The sequence below is a fragment of the Heptranchias perlo genome, chromosome 1 (genome assembly GCF_035084215.1).
Source record: "Heptranchias perlo isolate sHepPer1 chromosome 1, sHepPer1.hap1, whole genome shotgun sequence".
Taxonomy (NCBI): Eukaryota; Metazoa; Chordata; class Chondrichthyes; order Hexanchiformes; family Hexanchidae; genus Heptranchias; species Heptranchias perlo.
In genome coordinates, this window is record NC_090325.1 from 174,921,716 (window position 1) to 174,944,353 (window position 22,638).

At 41.7% G+C, this 22,638-nt stretch overlaps 1 protein-coding gene across 7 annotated transcripts in view; it reads left to right on the top strand.

Moving 5' to 3' along the window:
- Positions 1-22,638, top strand: part of LOC137328028 (ETS-related transcription factor Elf-2-like) — a 139,580-nt gene that overhangs the window by 58,190 nt on the left and 58,752 nt on the right. For 3 of the 7 annotated variants that reach the window (XM_067994137.1, XM_067994147.1, XM_067994157.1), the window contains exon 1: positions 20,861-20,963. The exons of the other annotated variants lie outside the window; for them this stretch is intronic. In XM_067994137.1, the coding sequence (XP_067850238.1) occupies positions 20,906-20,963 (58 nt within the window). In that variant the 5' untranslated portion in view covers positions 20,861-20,905. Of the gene's footprint in view, positions 1-20,860; positions 20,964-22,638 lie in introns of those variants that run through there. 7 annotated transcript variants of the gene reach the window in all.

Here is a 22,638-nt window from a genome sequence, read left to right on the forward strand (position 1 = left end):
AGGGAAACACCTGCATTATGCTATGTGCTTCCACAGCAGAAGGCTGAGATCCATGAGAATATTAACTATATAGAGTGTTGCAGTGTAGCTATGAATCTGCATCCTGCCACTTTCTGGGACATCAATATATATTTTTTTCATTCTGATTTTCTACCTTCCCAATTTCCAAAACACAGTGACACATACAGAGCTGTGGTTGGCTATATTTTGCTTTGGGACTCACCAAAGTGGCCATTCTTAACAAGTGAACCTGATCTATAAGAGTCGGGAGGTTACTTCACTGTGGAATGCACCCCAGCCAAGTTTGATAGTGTTTTTGCCCAGTGTATGTTTGTGCACTTTACAGGGTGAATCACTGGCTCAGCATTGTAACCATTGTTGATTGTTTCACAGCCTGGAGACATTGAGCCATAGGCTCCTTAAGTAGCCTTGTTCATAAAGACTTGCACTACTCAGACTCTCAGTGCGCACTCTACTTACGTGAGTGGACCTGTCGCCTTGAGCATGATTAGTCGCAAATTGCAAAGACAGCTAATAAAATATGACATTTTCCAATGGACATGAGCTGGCAGTTGCCCTATTTATGTTTACTATAATTGGGTCCATTGCAGTATTTCATTTTAGGTAAATGAACCCCAAAAAATGTGTAAATGGGAAACGTCTGTCTCTTTACTATCATAACTACAGTGCTGTATCTACAACCTCTGAGTCTAAGCATAACATTGCCAGTTATAGTAGTAAAGAGGCAGATGTTGTCCCATTCACATTTTCTTTTGGTCGCAGCTTTTCAATTTCCATTCATTGACGTGTTTGTAAAATATACTTTTGTCTCCTTGTTTTCTATGTAGACTTGTGTTATCAATACTAATTGTATTAAGCTGTAAAAGTACTGCATATCTTGTAACCACTTTTTCACTTTGGTTTGATGGTATTTTAAACAAAGATTATTAAATGGCCAGTAAAATATAACATTTTTCAAAATATGTTTCTTCATAGTGTGAAAAATCTATTTTAACTTTAAAGGTAGTTATCTCATCACTGGTGCCAACGCTCATTGATTAGATGACATTTTTTTGGGGATAAACACAATTAATAAGACATAATGCTGTATGTCGATCGAGAATTCAGCCCAGATGGAATCAAACCTGGGTCCTTCCTCATCTGCATGACTCAGCTATTCCTTGCCTTAAATAACTGAGCCATCAGGAGAGCTGGCAAACATAGCTATTTCATGATAGTTAAACAATTCAATTTTAAAAAATGAATTAACTTTTACATTTGTTATACTCCATATGCCATGAATAAAATGACTTACTTGCACAATACAAAGGATACGAGTCACTTAATGAAACATTTTTGACCAAAATTCATGTGGCTTTCCCTTCCTCCTTTAAACAGTGGCTTCACTAGTAGACAATTTCAGTTATTTTTCTTTTGTTAGTCCCACAATAATCTGACTGTTCTCTTGCTCCCTCCCACCCCCATACTTTTGACCTGTTTCTGAAAATCTGGAAATGTTTCATTTTCCTAGAAGTTACATGTGTAGTCTGGGTTTCAAATATTGTATCATCAGGAGGTCACCATAACTGTTAAACCTTGTGTCTTGGGCGCCTGCCTTTTGACCACAACTTTGCCACCTGCAGATGTGGTCGAGGAGAATGAAACAATAGAGACTAACTTTTTTTTCAAGATCATCCAAGCTGAGGTGACTGTCAGTATCACCCACAAAATACAACGTAGGGATAAAGAGTTTGGTCGGAATACCGTTTTTACACTTCTGTGCAGCCTGGGAAGAAGCAGAATGAGGAGTAGGTTTGGTAACCAGGCCCTCTTTGGGAGAAGATACTGTTACTGGTATCGGTGAAGGAATGGGCTCAACAGGTAACCATTCCTGAGTTTCACAGTAACTTGTAAGCAGACTCTCGGTTGTTGCAGCGTGACATGTTGCATCAGATCCAGGGTCCCTGAGCTTGGGCAATTCCACTGATGAAGTGCATCTTACAAGTGGTGCCTGAAGAATAGCTTTGACTTTGGTGTCAGACGAAGAATTGTGCTTGAGCCCAGTGCTGCTCTTTGCAATGTCTCTAGTGCTTGAATGTCTCCCTTGTGTCTTAGTAAAAGGGCTATAATTTGGACGGAATATGTATTTAGTTCATAATTATACTCAGGTGGCAATATTTGTAAGGTGGTAACTGGAGAATTTCACAACGGTGCAAAATCAGGTGCTGTTCAGATGTTACAATAACGTAGAAAAATGTCCAGGGGTGCTTCACAGGGCGTAATCAGACAAAAATAGACGCTGAGCCAAAGAAGGAGATATTCGGAGGGGTGATCAAAAGGTTGGTCGAAGAGGTGGGTTTTAAGAAGGGTCCTAAAAGATGAAATGGACGAGGAAAGGCGGAGAGGTTTAGGGAGTAAATTCCAGAGCGTGAGGCCTGGTTGAGGAATTAGATTGCTGAGTCTACCACAGAGAATTGCTTTGGTTCCAAGTTTCTGTCATCAGACTTGTCATCGTGGAACCACCTGAATCCCAAATTTGCCTCCAACTTAATATGAGGAGCGATCATCAGCCAACTGATGAGCATGGGTTTTGTGTGCTTGCTAGGTGGACAGCAGCACCAGGAGATCTTCTTGACTGGCATTGTGAATAGCACAACTCACCATAAGATGTGTGAATGCTTTGCCACCATCTTCCTTACTGCAGCATAGACATGTGCCATTTCATATTGAGCAGTGGTTCCACAGTTGGAAATAGAGTTTCAGCAGTAGCTGCTTGCCTCTCTACAACCCAATCATTACAGGCACTGAACCCATGATATAGCTGACCACCAGGTATTCTCTTAGGGCAGTTGTTGTCCCAAGTCTGAGTTTCATCATCATTTATACAATGGACATCTGCTGTAAGCATGACAATGGTGGAAGGACCTACGCAAGGCACATTGTGTAGTATTGATTTCAAGTAAAATACATAGTAGCTTCGTGCAGTTTTTGAAGGCTGAGCACAGATTTTATGGTTCTGTTTTAAATAAACCTAGTCATTCTGTGGTGAGGAAAACCAAGGAAATGGGGATAGTGGATGAATTAAAGTTGGTAAACCTAGCAAGAAAAGCAAAAAGACTTGTGAAGTGACTCAAAATTACAATAGCTAACCAACGTCGGGCACTGTCCAATAATGCAGAGAGAAACGAGGTCATAGAGGAAGAGATAGCTAGAAAACTACAGAAGATAGCATGGATAAAGATTCATATTGTAGACATAGTGAACTGTCTGCTCAGAAAAATGGATAGCCATGTTTGTTGTAAGGACCTGTAGGATGGTAAGTTCTTTACTTGGGGCTAGGGCAGCATATAATGAAGAAAAATTAGAAGTAATACTGAAGGAGATAGGGGATCCACTGGTGGTGATCTATGTAAGGGTGAATGATATAGCGAGAAATATTAGAGAAGTCTGAAACTCAAAGGAGGAGTCTCAAATTCAAAGATAGGGAATGCAAAGTATTGTTCTCTGGTATACTTTGTGTTTGGGTATGGAAGAGAGTTTATTAAAATAATTGAGGGTGTAAGTGAATGGCTGTCAACTGGTGTGTATATATAAAAATACATGCTACTTTTATAGCTAATGGAAGACTTTCAGAATCAAAAGGGCTAGTGCAGGAAAGATGGACTGCACCTAAACCAAGCAAAACGATTATCTTGTAAGGAAAATTGAAGCAGCTATTGAGAATAATTTAGATATGTGTGAGGGGGGAGGGGGGGAGGAGGAGGAGACTGGATGCCAAATGAAACTTATCATGGGGTGGAATGTAATCAACAGGCAATGTGATCACAAACTCAGACATTCATGAACTAAAGACGAGGAAAAGGTAGACATAGAAACATGAAAAATAGGAGCAGGAGTGGGCCATTCGACCCTTCGAGCCTGCTCTGCCATTCAGTATGATCATGGCTGATCCTCTATCTCAATACTATATTCCCACGCTCTCCCCATACCCCTTAATGCCTTTTGTGTCTAGAAATCTATCTATCTCATTCTTAAATATATTCAGTGACTTGGCCTCCACAGCCTCCTGTGGTAGAGAATTCCACAGATTCACCACCCTCTGAGTGAAGAAATTTCTCCTTATCTCAGTCCTAAATGTCCTACCCCGTATCCTGAGACTGTGACCCCTTGTTCTCTACCCCCCCAGCCAGGGGAAACATCCTCCCTGCATCGAGTCTGTCTAGTCCTGTCAGAATGTTATATGTTTCAATGAGATCCCCTCTCATTCTTCGAAACTCTAGTGAATACAGGCTGAGTCGACCCAATCTCTCCTCATACGACAGTCCTGCTATCCCAGGAATCTGTCTGGTGAACCTCTATGGCAAGTATATCCTTTCTTAGGTAAGGAGATCAAAACTGCACACAATACTCCAGGTGTGGTCTCACCAAGGCCCTGTATAACTGCAGTAAGACATCCTTGCTCCTGTACTGAAATCCTCTTGCAATGAAGGCCAACATACCATTTGCCTTCCTAACTGCTTGCTGTGCCTGCAAATTTGCTTTTAGTGGCTGGTGCACAAGGACACCCAGGTCCCTTTGTACATCTGTAAGGAGTCTTACAACACCAGGTTATAGTCCAACAGCTTTATTTGAAATCACAAGCTTTCGGAGGCTTCCTCCTTCGTCAGGTGAGGAAGGAGGAAGCCTCGGAAAGCTTGTGATTTCAAAAAAAGCTGTTGGACTATAACCTAGTTTGTAAGACTCCTTACATTTGTCCACCCCAGTCCATCACTGGCATCTCCACACCTTTGTACATCAACATTTCCAAATCTATCACGATTTAAATAATACGCTGCCTTTCTCTTTTTCCTTCCGAAGTGGATAACTTCACATTTATCCACATGATACTGCATCTGCCATGTATTTGCCCACTCACTCAACTTGTCCAAACCGCCCTGAAGCCTCTTTGCATCCTCCTCACAACTCACGATCTCACCTCGTTTTGTGTCGTCAGCAAACTTGGAAATATTACATTTGGTTCCCTCATCCAAATCATTGATATATATTGTGAATAGCTGGGGCCCAAGCACCGATCCCTGTGGTACCCCACTAGTCACTGCCTGCCACCCCGAAAAAGACCCATTTATTCCTAGTCTCTGTTTCCTGTCTGTTAACCAATTTTCAATTCATGCCAGTATATTACCCCCAATCCCATGTGCTTTAATTTTGCACACTAACCTCTTACGTGGGACTTTATCAAAGGCCTTCTGAAAATCCAAATAAACCACATCCTCTGGTTCTCCCTTATCTATTCTACCAGTTACATCTTCAAAAAAAACTCCAGTAAGTTTGTCAAACATGATTTCCCTTTCATAAATCCATGTTGACTTTGTCTAATCCTGTTGATATTTTCTAAGTGTCCTGTTATCACATCCTTTATAATAGACTCCAGCATTTTCCCCACTACTGATGTTAGGCTAACCGGTCTGCAGTTCCCTGTTTTCTCTCCCTCCTTTTTTAAATAGTGGGGTTACGTTTGCCACCCTCCAATTTGCAGGAACTGTTCCATAATCTATAGAATTTTGGAAGGTGACAACCAATGCATCCACTATTTCCATAGCTACCTCTTTTAGTACTCTGGGATGCAGATTATCAGGTCCTGGGGATTGATCGGCTTTCAGTCCCATTAATTTCTCCAGCTCTTTTTTTTAATAAGAACATGAGAACATAAGAAATAGGAGCAGGAGTAGGCCAATCGGCCCCTCGAGCCTGCTCCGCCATTCAATAAGATCATGGCTGATCTGATCCTAACCTCAAATCTAAATTCATGTCCAATATCCTGCCCGCTCCCCGTAACCCCTAATTCCCTTTACTTCTAGGAAACTGTCTATTTCTGTTTTAAATTTATTTAATGATGTAGCTTCCACAGCTTCCTGGGGCAGCAAATTCCACAGACCTACTACCCTCTGAGTGAAGAAGTTTCTCCTCATCTCAGTTTTGAAAGAGCAGCCCCTTATTCTAAGACTATGCCCCCTAGTTCTAGTTTCACCCATCCTTGGGAACATCCTTACCGCATCCACCCGATCAAGCCCCTTCACAATCTTATATGTTTCAATAAGATCGCCTCTCATTCTTCTGAACTCCAATGAATAGAGTCCCAATCTACTCAACCTCTCCTCATATGTCCGCCCCCTCATCCCCGGGATTAACCGAGTGAACCTTCTTTGTACTGCCTCGAGAGCAAGTATGTCTTTTCTTAAGTATGGAGACCAAAACTGTATGCAGTATTCCAGGTGCGGTCTCACCAATACCTTATATAACTGCAGCAATACCTCCCTGTTTTTATATTCTATCCCCCCAGCAATAAAAGCCAACATTCCGTTGGCCTTCTTGATCACCTGCTGCACCTGCATACTAACTTTTTGATTTTCTTGCACCAGGACCCCCAGATCCCTTTGTACTGCAGTACTTTCCAGTTTCTCGCCATTAAGATAACAACTTGCTCTCTGATTTTTCCTCCCAAAGTGCATAACCTCACATTTTCCAATATTGTATTGCATCTGCCAAATCTCCGCCCACTCACCCAGCCTGTCTATATCCCCTTCTCGGTTTTTTATGTCCTCCTCACTCTCTACTTTCCCTCCATCTTTGTATCATCTGCACATCTGCAAACTTTGATATGTTACACTCGGTCCCCTCCTCCAAATCGTTAATATAGATTGTGAAGAGTTGGGGACCCAGCATCGACCCCTGCGGAACACCACTGGATACTGGTTGCCAATCCGAGAATGAACCATTTATCCCAACTCTCTGCTTCCTGTTAGATAACCAATCCTCCACCCATGCCAGACTATTACCCCCAATCCAGTGATTCTTTATCTTGAGCAATAATCTTTTATGTGGCACCTTGTCGAATGCCTTCTGGAAGTCTAAATGCACTACGTCCACTGGTTCCCCTTTATCCACCCTGTACGTTATGTCCTCAAAGAACTCGAGCAAATTTGTCAGACACGACTTCCCCTTCATAAAGCCATGCTGACTTTGTCCTATTAAATTATGTTTATCCAAATGTTCCGCTACTGTCTCCTTAATAATAGACTCCAAAATTTTACTCACCACAGATGTTAGGCTAACTGGTCTATAATTTCCAGCCTTCTGCCTACTACCCTTTTTAAATAAGGGTGTTACATTAGCAGTTTTCCAATCTGCCGGGACCTTTGCCGAGTCCAGAGAATTTTGGAAAATTATTACCAAAGCATCCACAATCCCTACTGCCACTTCTCTCTAGACCCTAGGATGTAAGCCATCAGGTCCAGGGGATTTATCCACCTTGAGTCCCATTAATTTACTGAGTACCAATTCCTTAGTGATTTTAATCGTATTAAGCTCCTCCCCCCCCCCCCCCCCCCCCCCCCTAGAGCCCCCTGTTTGTCCAGTGTTGGGATATTCTTAGTGTCCTCTACCATAAAGACTGAAACAAAATATTTGTTCAGCATTTTTGCCATCTCCATGTTTCTCACCATTAATTTCCCGGACTCATCCTCTAAGGGACCTACGTTTGCCTTAGCCACCCTTTTTCTTTTTATATAACTATAGAAACTCTTGCTATCTTTTTATATTTTTTGCTAATTTATTTTCATAATCTATCTTCCCTTTCTTAATCAATTCTTTTGTTACTTTTTGCTGTCTTTTGAAGACTTCACAATCTTCTATTCCCCCACTAAGTTTGGCTACCTTATGTCCTTGTTTTTAGTCGGATACTATCCTTAATATTTCTTTACTTAGCCACAGATGGCTGTCATTTCTTTTACACCCTTTTTTCCTCAGTGGAATATATATTTTTTGAAAGTTGTAAAATAACTCCTTAAATGAACACCACTGCTCATGTACCGTCTTACCCTTTAATCTATTTTCGCAGTCCACTTTAATCAATTCCACTCTTATACCATCATATTCTCCTTTATTCAAGCTCAGTACGCTTGTTTGAGAACCAACCTTCTCATCCTCTAATTGGACATGGAATGTAACCATGTTATGGTCACTCATTCCAAGGGGATCCTTAACTAGGACATTATTAATTAATCCTGGCTCATTACACAGGACCAGGTCCAAGGTTGCCTGCCCCCTTGTAGGATCAGTTACATACTGCTCAAGAAATCCATCCCTAATACACTCAATAAACTCTTCCTCAAGGCTGCCCTGCCCAATTTGATTTGTCCGGTTAATATGATAGTTAAAATCCCCCATAATTATAGCTGTTCCCTTATTACATGCCCCGACTATTTCCTGATTAATAATACTTCCAGCAGAGTTGCAACTATTAGGAGGCCTATATACTACGCCCACTAGTGTTTTTTTCCCCTTATTATTCCTTATCTCTATCCAAACTGTTTCATTGTCCTGATCCTTTGTCCCAATATCATTTCTCTGCATTACAGTGATTCCTTCCTTTATTAACATAGCCACCCCACCTCCCCTTCCTTCCTGCCTGTCCTTCCTGATTGTTAAATACCCTGGCATATTTAATTCCCAGTCGTTGTCACCCTGCAGCCATGTTTCTGTAATGGCCACAAGATCATACCCATACGTAGTTATTTGTGCCGTTAACTCGTCCATTTTGTTACGATTCAGATAAAGAACTTTCAAATATGTTTTGTGACACTTAGTTCCTGTTTTTTCCTTTTTTAACACTTTACCTTTTACTCCATACCTTCTGTCCCTTCCTGACACGCTTTCCTCTGTCTCCCTGCTCGGGTTCCCAACCCCCTGCCACAGCTTTGATGCTGGGTTAATCGCCTTACACCTTCTAGTTTTTATTTTATCTGTCGTGCCTAAAGTACACTTTCTTTCCGCTGCTCTACGCTTTTCCTTTTCACTTGTTCTTGAACAACTGTTTGTACTATTTGTATTGTAGATTTCCCCTTGGTCTTCCCCTCTCTTGCTGCTCTCAACTTTATTCCCTTCTGACTCCCCGCTCAGGTTCCCATCCCCCTGCCACTCTAGTTTAAACCTTCCCCAACAGCACTAGCAAACACCCCCGCGAAGACATTGGTTCCGGTCCTGCTCGGGTGTAACCCGTCACGCTTGTACAGGTCCCACCTTCCCCAGAACCGGTCCCAATGTCCAAGGAATCTCAATCCCTCCCTCCTACACCATCCCTGCAGCCACGCATTCATCCTGTCTATTCTCCTGTTCCTATACTCACTAGCACGTGGCACCGGTAGTAATCCTGAGATCACTACCTTTGAAGTCCTGCTTTTTAATTTATCTCCTAACTCCTTAAATTCACCTTGCAGGACCTCATCCCTTTTTTTACCTATGTCGTTGGTACCAATATGGACCACGACTACTGGCTGTTCACCCTCCCCCTCCAGAATGCCCTGCAGCCGCTCCGTGACATCCTTGACCCTAGCACCAGGGAGGCAACATACCATCCTGGAGTCACGTTTGCGGCCGCAGAAATGCCTATCTGTTCCCCTTACAATTGAATCCCCTATCACTATAGCCCTGCCACTCTTCTTCCTCCCCTCCTGTGCAGCAGAGCCACCCGTGGTGCCCCGAACCTGGCTCTTGCTGCTTTCCCCTGATAAGCCATCTCCCCCAACAGTATCTAAAGCAGAATATCTGTTTGAGAGGGAGATGGCCCCAGGAGACTCCTGCTCTACCTGCCTAGTCCTTTTACTCTGCCTGGCGGTCACCCATTTCCTTTCTGCCTGCGTATTCTTTACCTGCGGTGTGACCACCTCACTGAACGTGCTATCCACGATAGTCTCAGCATCACAGTGAATCTACCCGCAGCTCCAGCTCCGAAATGCGGTTAGCCAGTAGTTGCAGCTGGACACACTTCCTGCACACATGGTCGCCAGGGACACTGGTAGTGTCCATGACTTCCCACATAGTGCAGGAGGAGCATATCACGGGTGCGAGCTGTGCTGCCATGACTTGCCTTAGACTCTCAGACTCTCCTCCCGCTCTCGGTGTCTCCTTTTATACTCTGCTCACCTCTCGGACTCTCCTGCCTCACCTGTGACATCTCACAGTCGTCGTCTCTTGTTGCAGGTCTGCTGCTGCTTTTATTCCCCAATCTCAGTCTTCTACTCTCAGGTCCACTGCCGCTCTGGGGAAAAAGTTAGGAAAAGCAAGGCAAAGCAGCACCTCCTTCCCCCAACTCCCACACTTACCAAACTCTCAGTTCACACTGTGTTGTCCGCACACCGTGCTGTCGCACTGACCGGCCTCTGTATTTCTACAGTTTGTGACTCCGATGAGTCAGGCCTGCCCCACCTTCAGGTACCAGTTTAATCTAGCTAACCAATTAACTTGCTACAGCAGCTCTCTCTGCTGAAGCCTGACAGAAACTGAAAAATTTAAACTTTAAAATTGAACATAAACAGTTGAAAGCAATATGCACTATATTTTAAAGAGATTAACCCTTAAACTCCCATGCGTACCAAACTCTCAGCAGTTCACACTGTGTTGTCCGCACACCGAATTATGAATGCTAATTTCCTTTAATTCCTCCTTCTCACTAGTCTCTTGGTTCCCTCGCATTTCTGGGAAGTTATTTATGTCCTGTGAAGACAGAACCAAAGTATTTGTTTAATTGCTCTGCCATTTCCTTGTTCCCCATTATAAATTCTCCCATTTCTGACTGAGGGACCTACATTTGTCTTCACTAATCTTTTTTTCTTTTTACAAACTTGTAGAAGCTCTAGTAGACACTGGAGTTCAAGAAAGAAGATAAATCTGCAATGAATATATGAATGCTAGTAGCATTAGAAATATGGAGTATTGACACAACTGTGTCAGCCAATGAGTTGGAGGCGGGATGGGACTTACAGCAGGACTTACAGCAGAGTCTGTTCACTCAGCAAACAGAATTCATGATCGAAACTAGAGCAGTCTCCCAATAAAAGCAGGACTTTTTCTCCAGCAAAATTCACCTGAATGGAGGATAGTTATATGATACAAATAATGTGCGTAAAATCAATCCGTCACTTCCAGCAGTGCGCTCTTCAGGCGTTTGTCGGGGGAATTACCCAATCATCTCCATTTTGGCTGGGACTTGTCACCTTAAAAATAAAATGCCGAAACTGGATGCTGTTGTGGCAGTTGGGAACTATACAGTGTAGTAGGAATATCCGATGTGGCTGACTTGAGAAAATGGTAACAAATATAACATTAAGGTTATAGAGCGCTCAGTAAAGATAGTGGATAGAAAAGGGGGTAGTGTAGCCCTATATAAAGCTGTGGGAGCTGGAAGTCTACATAATTAACTGCACTGGTTAGACATCACTAATGCGTTTTTTAAAAAAAATGCTAACACGGGTATGCCACAGATGATAAGGTCAGTGAAAGAAAGAACATACTTTGCTCCATGAAGAGATAGGAAGGGTTTGTGAGAACATGAGTCATTTTAATGGATAACTTCAAACAAATATAAATGGGGACACCTCAAATGGTTTCGAGTCAGTTTTGGTAAATGTAATGCATGATTGCTTCATGACCCCATCTGTCAGGAAGACCGCAAGAGGTAGTGCTCACTTCGACTCTGTATCTGTACATGACCCAGATAACATGCAAGAAATGGAAGTTGTGGCATCCTTGGGGGACAGTGACCACAGAATAATCAAGTTCAATGATGTCGGATTCAGAAATACCAAAGACAAAGAAGCAGGTGTGTGTATTTCTGAAACCCACAGAGCAAGAATGCTGTGTCTCGTTCTGGTCATCGAAACACAAGGGAGACATTCAAGTGCTGGAGGCAGTGCCATGAGGCTGATCCCTAGTGTTAAAGATGTGAGTTATTGGAAAAAATTGGAAAAAAAACTTGTCTTTTCAGCCTTGAAAGTGTCCGAGAGGTGACTTTTTATAGAGGTAAGCAAAATAGTAAACTGTATGGAAAAGGTAAATCTGGACAAAAATTTCTTTAAACTCAATTGAGAGTAGGACAAGAGGAAACGCTTCAAATTATTAAAAAGCAAATTTAGAAAGAAAGACTTCCATTTATATGGTGCCTTTCATGACCTCAGGATGTCCCAAAGCACTTTACAGCCAATTAAGTATTTTTGAAGTGTAGTGACTGTTGTAATGTAGGAAACGTGGCAGCCAATTCGCGCACAGCAATGTTCCACAAACAGAAATGTGGTGATGACCAGATAATCTGTTTTTAGTGATGTTGGTTGAGGGATAAATATTGGCCAGGACACCAGGGAAATTTCCCCAGCTCCTCTTCGAAATAGTGCCACAAGATCTTTTATGTCCACCTGAGAGGGCAGACCAGGTTTAACATCTCATCCAAGAGACAGCATCTTTGACAGTGCAGCACTCCCTCAGTACTCCACTGGAGTGTCGGCCTAGTTGTTGTGCTTCAGTCTCTCGAGTGGGGCTGATGTCAGCAAATTCTTCAGTGAAGAATAAATGGAATGGACTCCCAGGTAGAATTGTGAAAGCCTGAAATCATTTAACAACTAATTAGATGGTACAGTGGGACCTTTTGGGTATTTCTGAATGGAAGGACTAATATGGATCAAATGGCTTTCTTCCATAATTATTTTGTGACCTTGTGAACTAATAGAGAATCTGAAATCCACGTTGTATACGTTCTTAAAAAAAATCTGTAGGAACAAGAAAACTTTGGCTTTGCTTGGAAACACAGGTATGGCAATTACTTCCACAGCAGTGGTCATGGGTTTAAGATCCAGATGTCACCTTAATTTTGCCAGTTAATCCCCCTTTACCATAAGACAGAATTGCTCCTGTGTTTACCCGCCCCCCCCCCAGCTGTAAATGTGACTCTGTTTTCACTTTGCTTCAGTCAAACGTAACATCATTAATTGGTTTAACAGGTTTAAAACTTGCTATCAATGGCTGTCACATCTGATTTATCTAGCCATGTACTGCAGGGTATGCCTCATTCTGAAGTTGATAACCTCCCTTGAAGAGGTGCAATGTGAACACTGTCAAATAACAATTTGATTTTTTCCTAGGGTGTTAAATCTGTTCTGGTTGATGATCAGTGCTGCTTTTTACTCGCTCATAACGCCCTTAGTTTTACTATATTAATGGTATTCTCTATCCCTTAGCTGATTATAACCTACGTTTGATTTACGCCCCAGGATATCATTCTATGGTAGCCTGATCCTGTAGATGCGATTTCCGCTGGCAGTACGCTACTTTTTGACCCAGTGAGCAAGCACCATTGGCATTCAAAGCAAGAGAGAGGCTGAGAATGTTGTGACCATAATATGGTAGTGAATATTAAAAGAGGCAGGGTGTTGTAATCAATTAAATTACAAAAAGACTGGATAGTAGGGTATCTAGTGTAATGTCATAATACCACAGCGGAAAACCAGTTTCCTTAATTGATGACAAAGGAAGTCTTTGTTAATCTTGTGCGCAATATGTCACTGACTCTAAACCTACAAGTGGTTTGCATGCTAGTTTTTTTTTGGACACTGAAGTGTTTTCAGATGTGATTGGACCACAAACCTACCAAAGACAACCAAGTAATTTGGTGGTAATTTTAAGAAAACCATGGTGAATTTGTTTGCTGTACAGAATCAACTTGGCGAATTGAGGTGTTATTACTGTATTATTTTACATACACCAATTTGTAATTAATTTACAACAATAGTAAATATCTGAAAATCATTTTCCACTTGCTCATGAAGAATGCCACCACAGAACAGTGCTAATTAAATGTACAGATGGATTGGATGGCTCTTGCTGATACATCTGAGAGTTATATCTTACTAGTTGAGCAGTTGGTGTACTCGATGCTGGCATCAGTAGCTGGCTTTGAAGATAGATTGCTCCAGTTTTAATTTGAATTTGAAGGCAAAGTCATGAAAACTGACATACTGTGTTTTGATGTACAGTATGCACAAGAGGACTGTGTGCATTTTCATGTGTTTTATGTTAACAAAAACAACTGACCATCTGAGCTTCTCCAGAACTTGCATATATATCAACTGTTCATATTGAGTAAGATCTTGTATCTTATTTTATCAATATTTTTCCTTTTTGAATTCCTAGTTTGTGCAGTAAAATGATCCTATTGTGCTCGTTAAATTATAGTTTTGTAAAATATATGCTTTTACTTTTCAGATGAAGTGCATTGGCTAAATTGTTGGGTGATCTTGTTTTGCATTTGCCCTTTATATAATTACACTGAAGACTAAATGTGTAAATAATGTAGTTTAATCAGTTCAGCTTTTGACCTGGTTTGGAAATTTCCAGATCATAGCACTGTGATGGACCTCCATAACTTGTACAGTCATCCATTTATGAGTGGTGTATATGCATGTGCTTTTATTTTCTCTCTTTTGAGTAACAAATCTGCAACAGGAGGGTTCCGGTGACTTCATAAAGCAAACAAGCAATGATTGAGCAGTGTATAACATTATCCACAACTCTGTTCCCTCGTTTTCCCACCCCCAACACACACACTATTTTAAAAGAAATTACTAGGTGGGGGTCTACTGTGGTGTTGCCATGCCCAGTAGCTTAGTTAGGGTACTGGAGGCAAATCTGAATACATGAGAGTGGGATAGTTGGTGGCAGGGAAGGCTTAGAGCAGGTGGTCAAAAAGATCAGCATGTCACACCTGATGGCAAGGCCAAGAGCAGACCGAGAGGTGGCCTGGGTCAGGAAGCAGCTATGTTCTTAGGAAAAAAGAATTGTGAAGGAGCTGGAATAACTAACAGGAGGGCTGGCACTGATATGCAGGTGGCCTAAATAATATCTGAAGGGATAGAAGCCCCACTCCTGGACTAAAGCACATAATCTAGGCTGCTAATATTTCAGTGAACTACTGTACTGGCAGCATACAATCAGCAAATATAATTAAAATGCATTTCGTGCTTAAAACTGCCTTCAGTTTAGGACCCAGGCTGGTCGGATGGGAACTTGTAAGGAAGGGGTGCCTACTGGTGAGAACAAACCATGGACTGGTCGAAGTGGAGCTTAATGCTGTGAATGGGTTAGGTGGCAAAGCAGGGTTAGGGTTTGGAATCGGGAGGGGGAGGCTGGTATCTGGGAGCCACAATACACATGTTCTTTGCCTCGCTCTCTAACACACTATTTATCTGTCTTTCTGATTCTTGTACTTGCCCCATCCCGGTCTTGCACTCTACCTCTCAATGCACGTACAGCACCAGTCTCTGGAAAAATTCTAAAGCTTACTTGAGAAATTAGGTTTCACCTCATCACTTCAGTGTCCGTTCGACTGAAAAGAGAAAGGTTCTTGAGTATAGTGAAGCAAGAGTTGAGGGACTTGCCTTGAGAAAAATAAATTCTTTGTTTAGGCTACAAGTATAAATAACAAAGTTGCTGTGTGGCTTTCTGCAAAGTAAAACTTAATTCAGCTTGAGATATTAATTAAAATGTAAACCTTACCTGAAGGGGAGAAAAACATGTTTTTTAAGTATGTTTTGGAATCATTTGGAAGAAAATGAGTAAGTTTGCATGTCACACAGCTGCAAGAAATTTGGGTGTGATACAACTTTATTCCACCTCAAGCAATCAACTTTAAAAAGTCTGCAGCATAAATTTGACTGCTTGTCATGATACATAGAATCATAGAATCATAGAAGTTACAACATGGAAACAGGCCCTTCGGCCCAACATGTCCATGTCGCCCAGTTTATACCACTAAGCTAGTCCCAATTGCCTGCACTTGGCCCATATCCCTCGATACCCATCTTCCCCATGTAACTGTCCAAATGCTTTTTAAAAGACAAAATTGTACCCGCCTCTACTACTGCCTCTGGCAGCTCGTTCCAGACACTCACCACCCTTTGAGTGAAAAAATTGCCCCTCTGGATCCTTTTGTATCTCTCCCCTCTCACCTTAAATCTGTGCCCCCTCGTTATAGACTCCCCTACCTTTGGGAAAAGATTTTGACTATCGACCTTATCTATGCCCCTCATTATTTTATAGACTTCTATAAGATCACCCCTTAACCTCCTACTCTCCAGGGAATAAAGTCCCAGTCTGTCTAACCTCTCCCTGTAAGTCAAACCATCAAGTCCCGGTAGCATCCTAGTAAATCTTTTCTGCACTCTTTCTAGTTTAATAATATCCTTTCTATAATAGGGTGACCAGAACTGTACACAGTACTCCAAGTGTGGCCTCACCAATGCCCTGTACAACTTCAACAAGACATCCCAACTCCTGCATTCAATGTTCTGACCAATGAAACCAAGCATGCTGAATGCCTCCTTCACCACCCTATCCACCTGTGACTCCACTTTCAAGGAGCTATGAATCTGTACTCCTAGATCTCTTTGTTCTATAACTCTCCCCAACGCCCTACCATTAACGGAGTAGGTCCTGGCCCGATTCGATCTACCAAAATGCATCACCTCACATTTATCTAAATTAAACTCCATCTGCCATTCATCGGCCCACTGGCCCAATTTATCAAGATCCCGTTGCAATCCTAGATAACCTTCTTCACTGTCCACAATGCCACCAATCTTGGTGTCATCTGCAAACTTACTAACCATGCCTCCTAAATTCTCATCCAAATCATTAATATAAATAACAAATAACAGCGGACCCAGCACCGATCCCTGAGGCACACCGCTGGACACAGGCATCCAGTTTGAAAAACAACCCTCGACAACCACCCTCTGTCTTCTGTCGTCAAGCCATACAGAAATTATGTGACAACGTATTGTATGCAATTTATTTAATATACTTGGGAATCTCCTGTGGCATAGCTCACAGTAAGTACAATATGTTAGGGTAGATTTTGATGCCTCCAACCCATCAAAAACAGGGCACTGGTGCCCTGAAAATGGTGGGGAATGATTTACCACCCCATTCCAGTTGTTGCTGTGGTTGCCTACTGCAGGGCAGCTCGATCGTCTGCCTGCGTTAGGCCCATTTAAAATACAAATCAGGGATTTATGAAATATATAGCACCCTGTTTTCCATTTGCTGATTGAAGCTGCCTGAAGTCTCCTCTTTCTGACTGTCTTCCATAGTTGTTAACAGTTGATTGAAGCTCCTTGAGACCTGACTTTGCCTAAAATCAGTGGAACTTTTAAAACGGTAAGTACCAAATGGCACAAAATAGCCAGTGTTTTTAAGTGGCGCATTCGCAATTGACACCTATAGAAATGACATGGTTAGTGCCATTTGCCCGATTATAGGCGACTGTCCTTGATATGCGTAAACGAACTGTGTAATTGGTGGGGCCTGTACTTGGAAAAGGGCAAAATTTAATGGGGAGGAAAATACCTAAAAAATTAAATACTTGCCTTGCTATTTAACGCACAGCGGGAGAATCGGCATGGGCCACATGCTGAAAGTTCACAAAGTTTAAAAACTGCTCTGCAGCACCATCTTGTGGCCAGGGCCCACACACGCACTCAGACTGAAAGCATCCAAACTTATAAGTAGTGACGCATGACATTGAAAAATCCTATAAGGAATGCATTACCTATAGGCCATACAGGTGAAAGGGTAACATAGGACTTTTCAATGGAATGCATCACGACATACTAAATTTAACAATATCTAGATTATTAGTGAATGTCCTGTGGTGCTGCTCATGGTAAGAGTACAAGCTGTTTTTATAAGGACAGGAACATTAAACCATGTAAAATGGGATATAGGTGTGGGTTACTTTAGGGCTCTGCTCACTGAAGGGTCAGTTACAAGTTAGGCTGCAGATCAAAAATTCTGGATTTGTTTGACTGGTCAGAAGTTGTAAAGCTTGTAACATTTCAATTTTTGGGATGGCGCGAGCTGAAACAAAAACATTTTAATATTGCTTTACTGCGAGAGCTGAAAAGTGACTACCTTAATTGTAAGAATCATTGTTTAACAAGTTTAAACTTTATACATTTGACTTGGAGCTATTTATTTGCTTTTAAGCATATTTTAACCTACTTGGTCTACTGCAGCTCTTGAGAAAATGGAAGTCAGGGGACAATCACTTATTAGAATCAGCCAGAGGTAAGTTTAAAAAAAATAATGGGAGGATTAGAATAAGTTTGGGAATAATTATAAATTTGACAAATTACAAAGTTACACTTACAAGAAATGCATGCAGGTCAAGACTTTTAATATATTACTAATAATAGAGGTGTTAGTGCAAAATGGGTGTGTGTCTCTCGAAGGTGTCATTGTTATGGATTCTTGAAATAAATGATGGGTTCAGTTATAGGTCAGGCTGCAGTTCAGAACCCTGACCTTGTTCAAGTCAATAAAAAATAATTGGGGGCCATTGCGAATTGGTACATTCTTGGAGAGATAGATAGCTAGAACACACCATTTTAAAAGTAATTTATAGAGCTGAGTGCAGGAGAGATAGAAAGGGTATAATTATCTAAATTGTAAGAATCATTGTTTTTAAAACTTCAGTGTTCTTGCATCTACACCTAGCTTGGAACATTTGCTTATTTCTCTATGGTCTGCGGTAGCTGTTGGGAAGTCGGGACTGGGAGTCAAACAGGTGTGGCAAAATAAATTTGATTATGACTAAGAAACATTACAGGAAGTCCAATGGCATGTGCTATATGCAAGACATTTAATTTAAAAAAAGTCTTTCAATTATATAGTGCCTTTCATGACGTCAGGACATCCCAAAGCACTTTACAGCCAATGAAGTACTTCTGAAGTGTAGTCACTATCATAATGTAGGAAATGTGGCAGCCAATTTGCCCACAGCAAGGTCCTGCAAACTGCATTGAGATAATGACCAGAAAATCTGTTTTTGATGTTGGTTCAGGGATAAATGTTGGCCAGGGCACCAGGGAGAACTACCCTGCTCTTCTTTGAAATAGTGCCATGGGATCTTTTACGCCCACCTGAGAGGGCAGACGTGGCCTTGGTTTGACATCACCTGTGACAGTGCAGCACTCCCTCAGTACTGCACTGGAGTGTTGGCCTAGATTCTGTGCCCAAGTCTCTGGAGTAGGGCTTGAACCCAAACCTTCTGACTCTGAGGCGAGAGTGTTACCAACTGAGCCATAGCAAATACTGATAAATTATGTTATACACAATATATGTAGCAATCATTTATAGCAATAAGCAGAATGTTAATCTTCAGGCACCCAGTGACTGATTATCTTTATCACACAATTATATGGCAAAAATCAGCATGATCTTGCACTTTTATTTTCAGTGTGCAGTCTGTTGCCATCTGTGACTGGTTTTGTTTTAGATAGTAGTTACGATAAAACTATTCCTGTTAATATCCTGTGACAAAGAAATGAGGATTTTCCTGAAAGTTTTGCTATGATTTTTAACATTTTAGATTTTAAATGCCAGTAGAAGCAAAAGAATTTTCAAATTAATAAGGAAATGTTTTTGTTCGTCTTAGTGGGCGATACCAACAATCTTTGTTAAAAATCCATCAAAAGTATTTGGATCACGTAGTAGTTATTTTTTCAGTAAAATATATATCTATATAAATGTTGAGTGTCCTTCACACTTCAGATAGTCTGCATGTTATGTTTCCTTTGTGACATTAAAAACCATTTTAAAACTTCTTTCGCATGAAACTGTATAAAGTGTTAACACTTAAGACGTCACACTTCAAATTGTCAAAAAGAAAGGCAGTCATTGCGTGCTGAGGTCAAGTGGGATAATTGTTATTGGAGAGGGAAGTGTGCAGATTGTCCTGGAACTGGAAATTTACAAGCACCGCACCTGTCATTCTGCAAACACCCCTCACTTAACAGCATTTAACCTTTTTTAGTGACCTCGGGATTTACAGATAGTGGACTTTGTGGGCTTAAAGGGGCACGCTAGTTTAAACGCAGCTGCACTTTGCAGAATAGCACATCGTGCGTTACAGGGTAACGCGGGTTTAACCACGTATCCTTCACCTTCCTGTGCTATAGGAGATCCACTAGTTTTCAATATTTTCACAAAGATGCCTGGCTTGTGAAGATATGATTGAAATGTTTGTGTTGGGAAGTGGGTGTTACGCTGCGAATTTAGAGTTAGAGCATAAACCCACCTGTTTTTGTGCAAATAAACAACAATCCACTGTAACTGGTATCTTAGTCTGTTTTATATAAATTTCTTGATAGAGAACAAAAGTTTTGCAAAAGATTTTTTAAAAAAATTACTTGTTGTTTACGGTTTGTTGCTTGAAGTATGGAAATCCTACTTTCGAATAACTTGAAGCCTCTCAGTCATTTAAATGACCCGAACTAGACTTATGGATCACTACACTATATATACAGTGTAACTATATGGTACTATGTTGGGAGGTCCGTAGCGCTCGAGGTTCCTGTCTTAAATAAAACAGGAACTGATTCCATGTCTATCCAGTTCTGCACACTCGCTGAATTTGAAGAATATTTAAAATTGGTTGTACTACAAAAATGTACGTGTCATTACAGTAGTTTTGAGTTTGGCGGGAAAAACCCTGAATAAGTTATAAAATCGTGGAACCTGATTCACTTTAGGAAATGTGATGATATTGCATGTCTGTGGACCTGTTCTCAGACTGGATAGTGACAATAAATTCTAAAACGCGGGCTCCAATTGAAACAATAGCGGGACCGTGTCTATGGCTCTTGATCTGGATCTCTTTCTCACCCTTGAATGTGGGGAGAAACTATCCCTCTTTTCTTCGGGATTTGTACAGTAAGCGTACTTAGGTGAGAACGAAAAGAAAATGCTCAATCATATTGGATGTAGAAGTTTTTTAAAATAATTTTCTTTTTAAAAAGAGGACAATTTGCAGTGAGTTTTATTTTCGTGCGGTGTTTTCTTTTTGTTTTGCTTCATCCTGCTGGCTCTGGTCTGTGCTCAGATTTGTTTTAAGTTGCGGTTGCTCTGTGGCTCTGCGGACGGATACGGCTGTGTGTGTGTAAAGATTTCCTGTCGCTGCGCAGTGATACGATCAGCACTCTCTGACTCTCTCTCTGGGAAGCTGCTGCTGTTTGCAGAGAAGATGGCGACTTCACTTCACGAGGGTCGGAAAAATCAGCTGGATTTACTCATCCAAGCCGGTAAAACTCATCAGTAAGAACTTTGCAGCCCGTGCACGCTGGCGGGAGCCGCGCGGCGAATGTCGGGGGCATCTGACTGCACTCTGCTTAAGTCCCGTTACTGTAAGGAGGAGGGGAGGAGGAGGGGGGGGGGGGGAGATCAGGAAGTGATCACCTTGTTAGCAGCCTGCATGGCGAGATGGGCTCTTCCTGATGATTTTTTTAAGAGGGGAATAAAAACTTAAATGATTTTTTTCTTACAAATTGCGTCAATGCAAAACAGAATTTGCAGAGCTTAGCGGTCCAATGCGATTTTATTTACAGGAATGCATTTATTTCCAGAGTGCTGTTTGTTTGTGTGCGCGTTTGCCGTTAGTTTATATTAATAGCTTACTGAACCAGGAAGTGTGGTGGATTGTTGTCTTTCCTACGTCTTGCCACGCTGTCTTGCTCTGCGACTACTTGAGGCTTTAAATCAATAGTTGATGCTTTTGAGTAATGTATGTATGTAACTCAGTTAATAAATAAGGGGGTGTTTTTTTTTATAATATAAGGGGCGTTGTATATTTTTGGCGGCTTAATATATCTTCTGTTAAATCATTCATTTTATAACTGCGCGGCTACAACCAATCTTGATGGCGGAAGCGCCACCGAACGGTTTCGGGTGATTGACGTGCGGTGCTGCTTTTATAGCGGGGGGGGGGGGGGAGCGGTGGTGAGGGTGGGATTGGAAAATGTAACGTTTGGTTCGGGTCGCGCGCCTATTTGGAACGTGCCCCGGGGGGGGGGAAGACAAGAGAAGGTGAGGAAGAGACGTTCGGAAATTAGAATGCGAACGCTGGCGGGTTCGAATGGAACCTGACTCCGCGATCAGGTTAGGTTGCGCCCCGCGGACAAGGAGCGCGGAGCGGGAGGGGAGGGGAGGGTCTGTAAACACGGAAGTGAGCGGCTGTTGCTGCTGCTGCTGCACTCAGTCCGCTTCACTCACTCACCGAGGAAGCGCGCGATTTAATAACGGAATTCTGCAAGGAGAGGAGGCAACAGCAATTTTTTTTTCTCTTTTTAAAAAAAATTCTTTTTTTTAAAAAAAAAAGAAACCTCCCGTTAACGATTGGGATCTTTTCGTAAATTGCACGAAAGCCCCAGAGATGCAGTTGCTGTAATGAATAATAAAGTGAAGTTTCTGCAAGATTCATCGTCGTTCTGTTGACCTAAGACCATACACACTTAACGAGATCATCATTTACCTTCTTCCAGAAGTGTTATAAACTTGAAGGGGGTGGTTAATGAACAGACATTACAGTAATTTGGTGAGAGGTTTTATGTTCCATGTACATTTATGTAGGTACTTGGTTGGCCCAGTTGTGAAACAATCATTGCGAATGCCACTTTTAAAATGCAATTACAACAATTTTGAATACTGAAAAGTACCAGAAGAGTAAGTAGTTAATGCCAAGACACATAATTGTACATGTCCATGTGGACAGTTTTGAAAAGAATATTGTGAAAATATTTTGCACGGAGTAAGGGCAGTTTCGTGAGTGCAATGTGTGGTTTTAAAAATCGTTAACGCTCCACGCCCCTCCCCATACTTCTGAAAACTTTGGGAAAACAAATTAATCTAACGAGAAACTTCAACTTTTGAATGCTATTCACGCGTAGTAAAGTGGCCGAGGCTCTCACTGAACAACCGGTT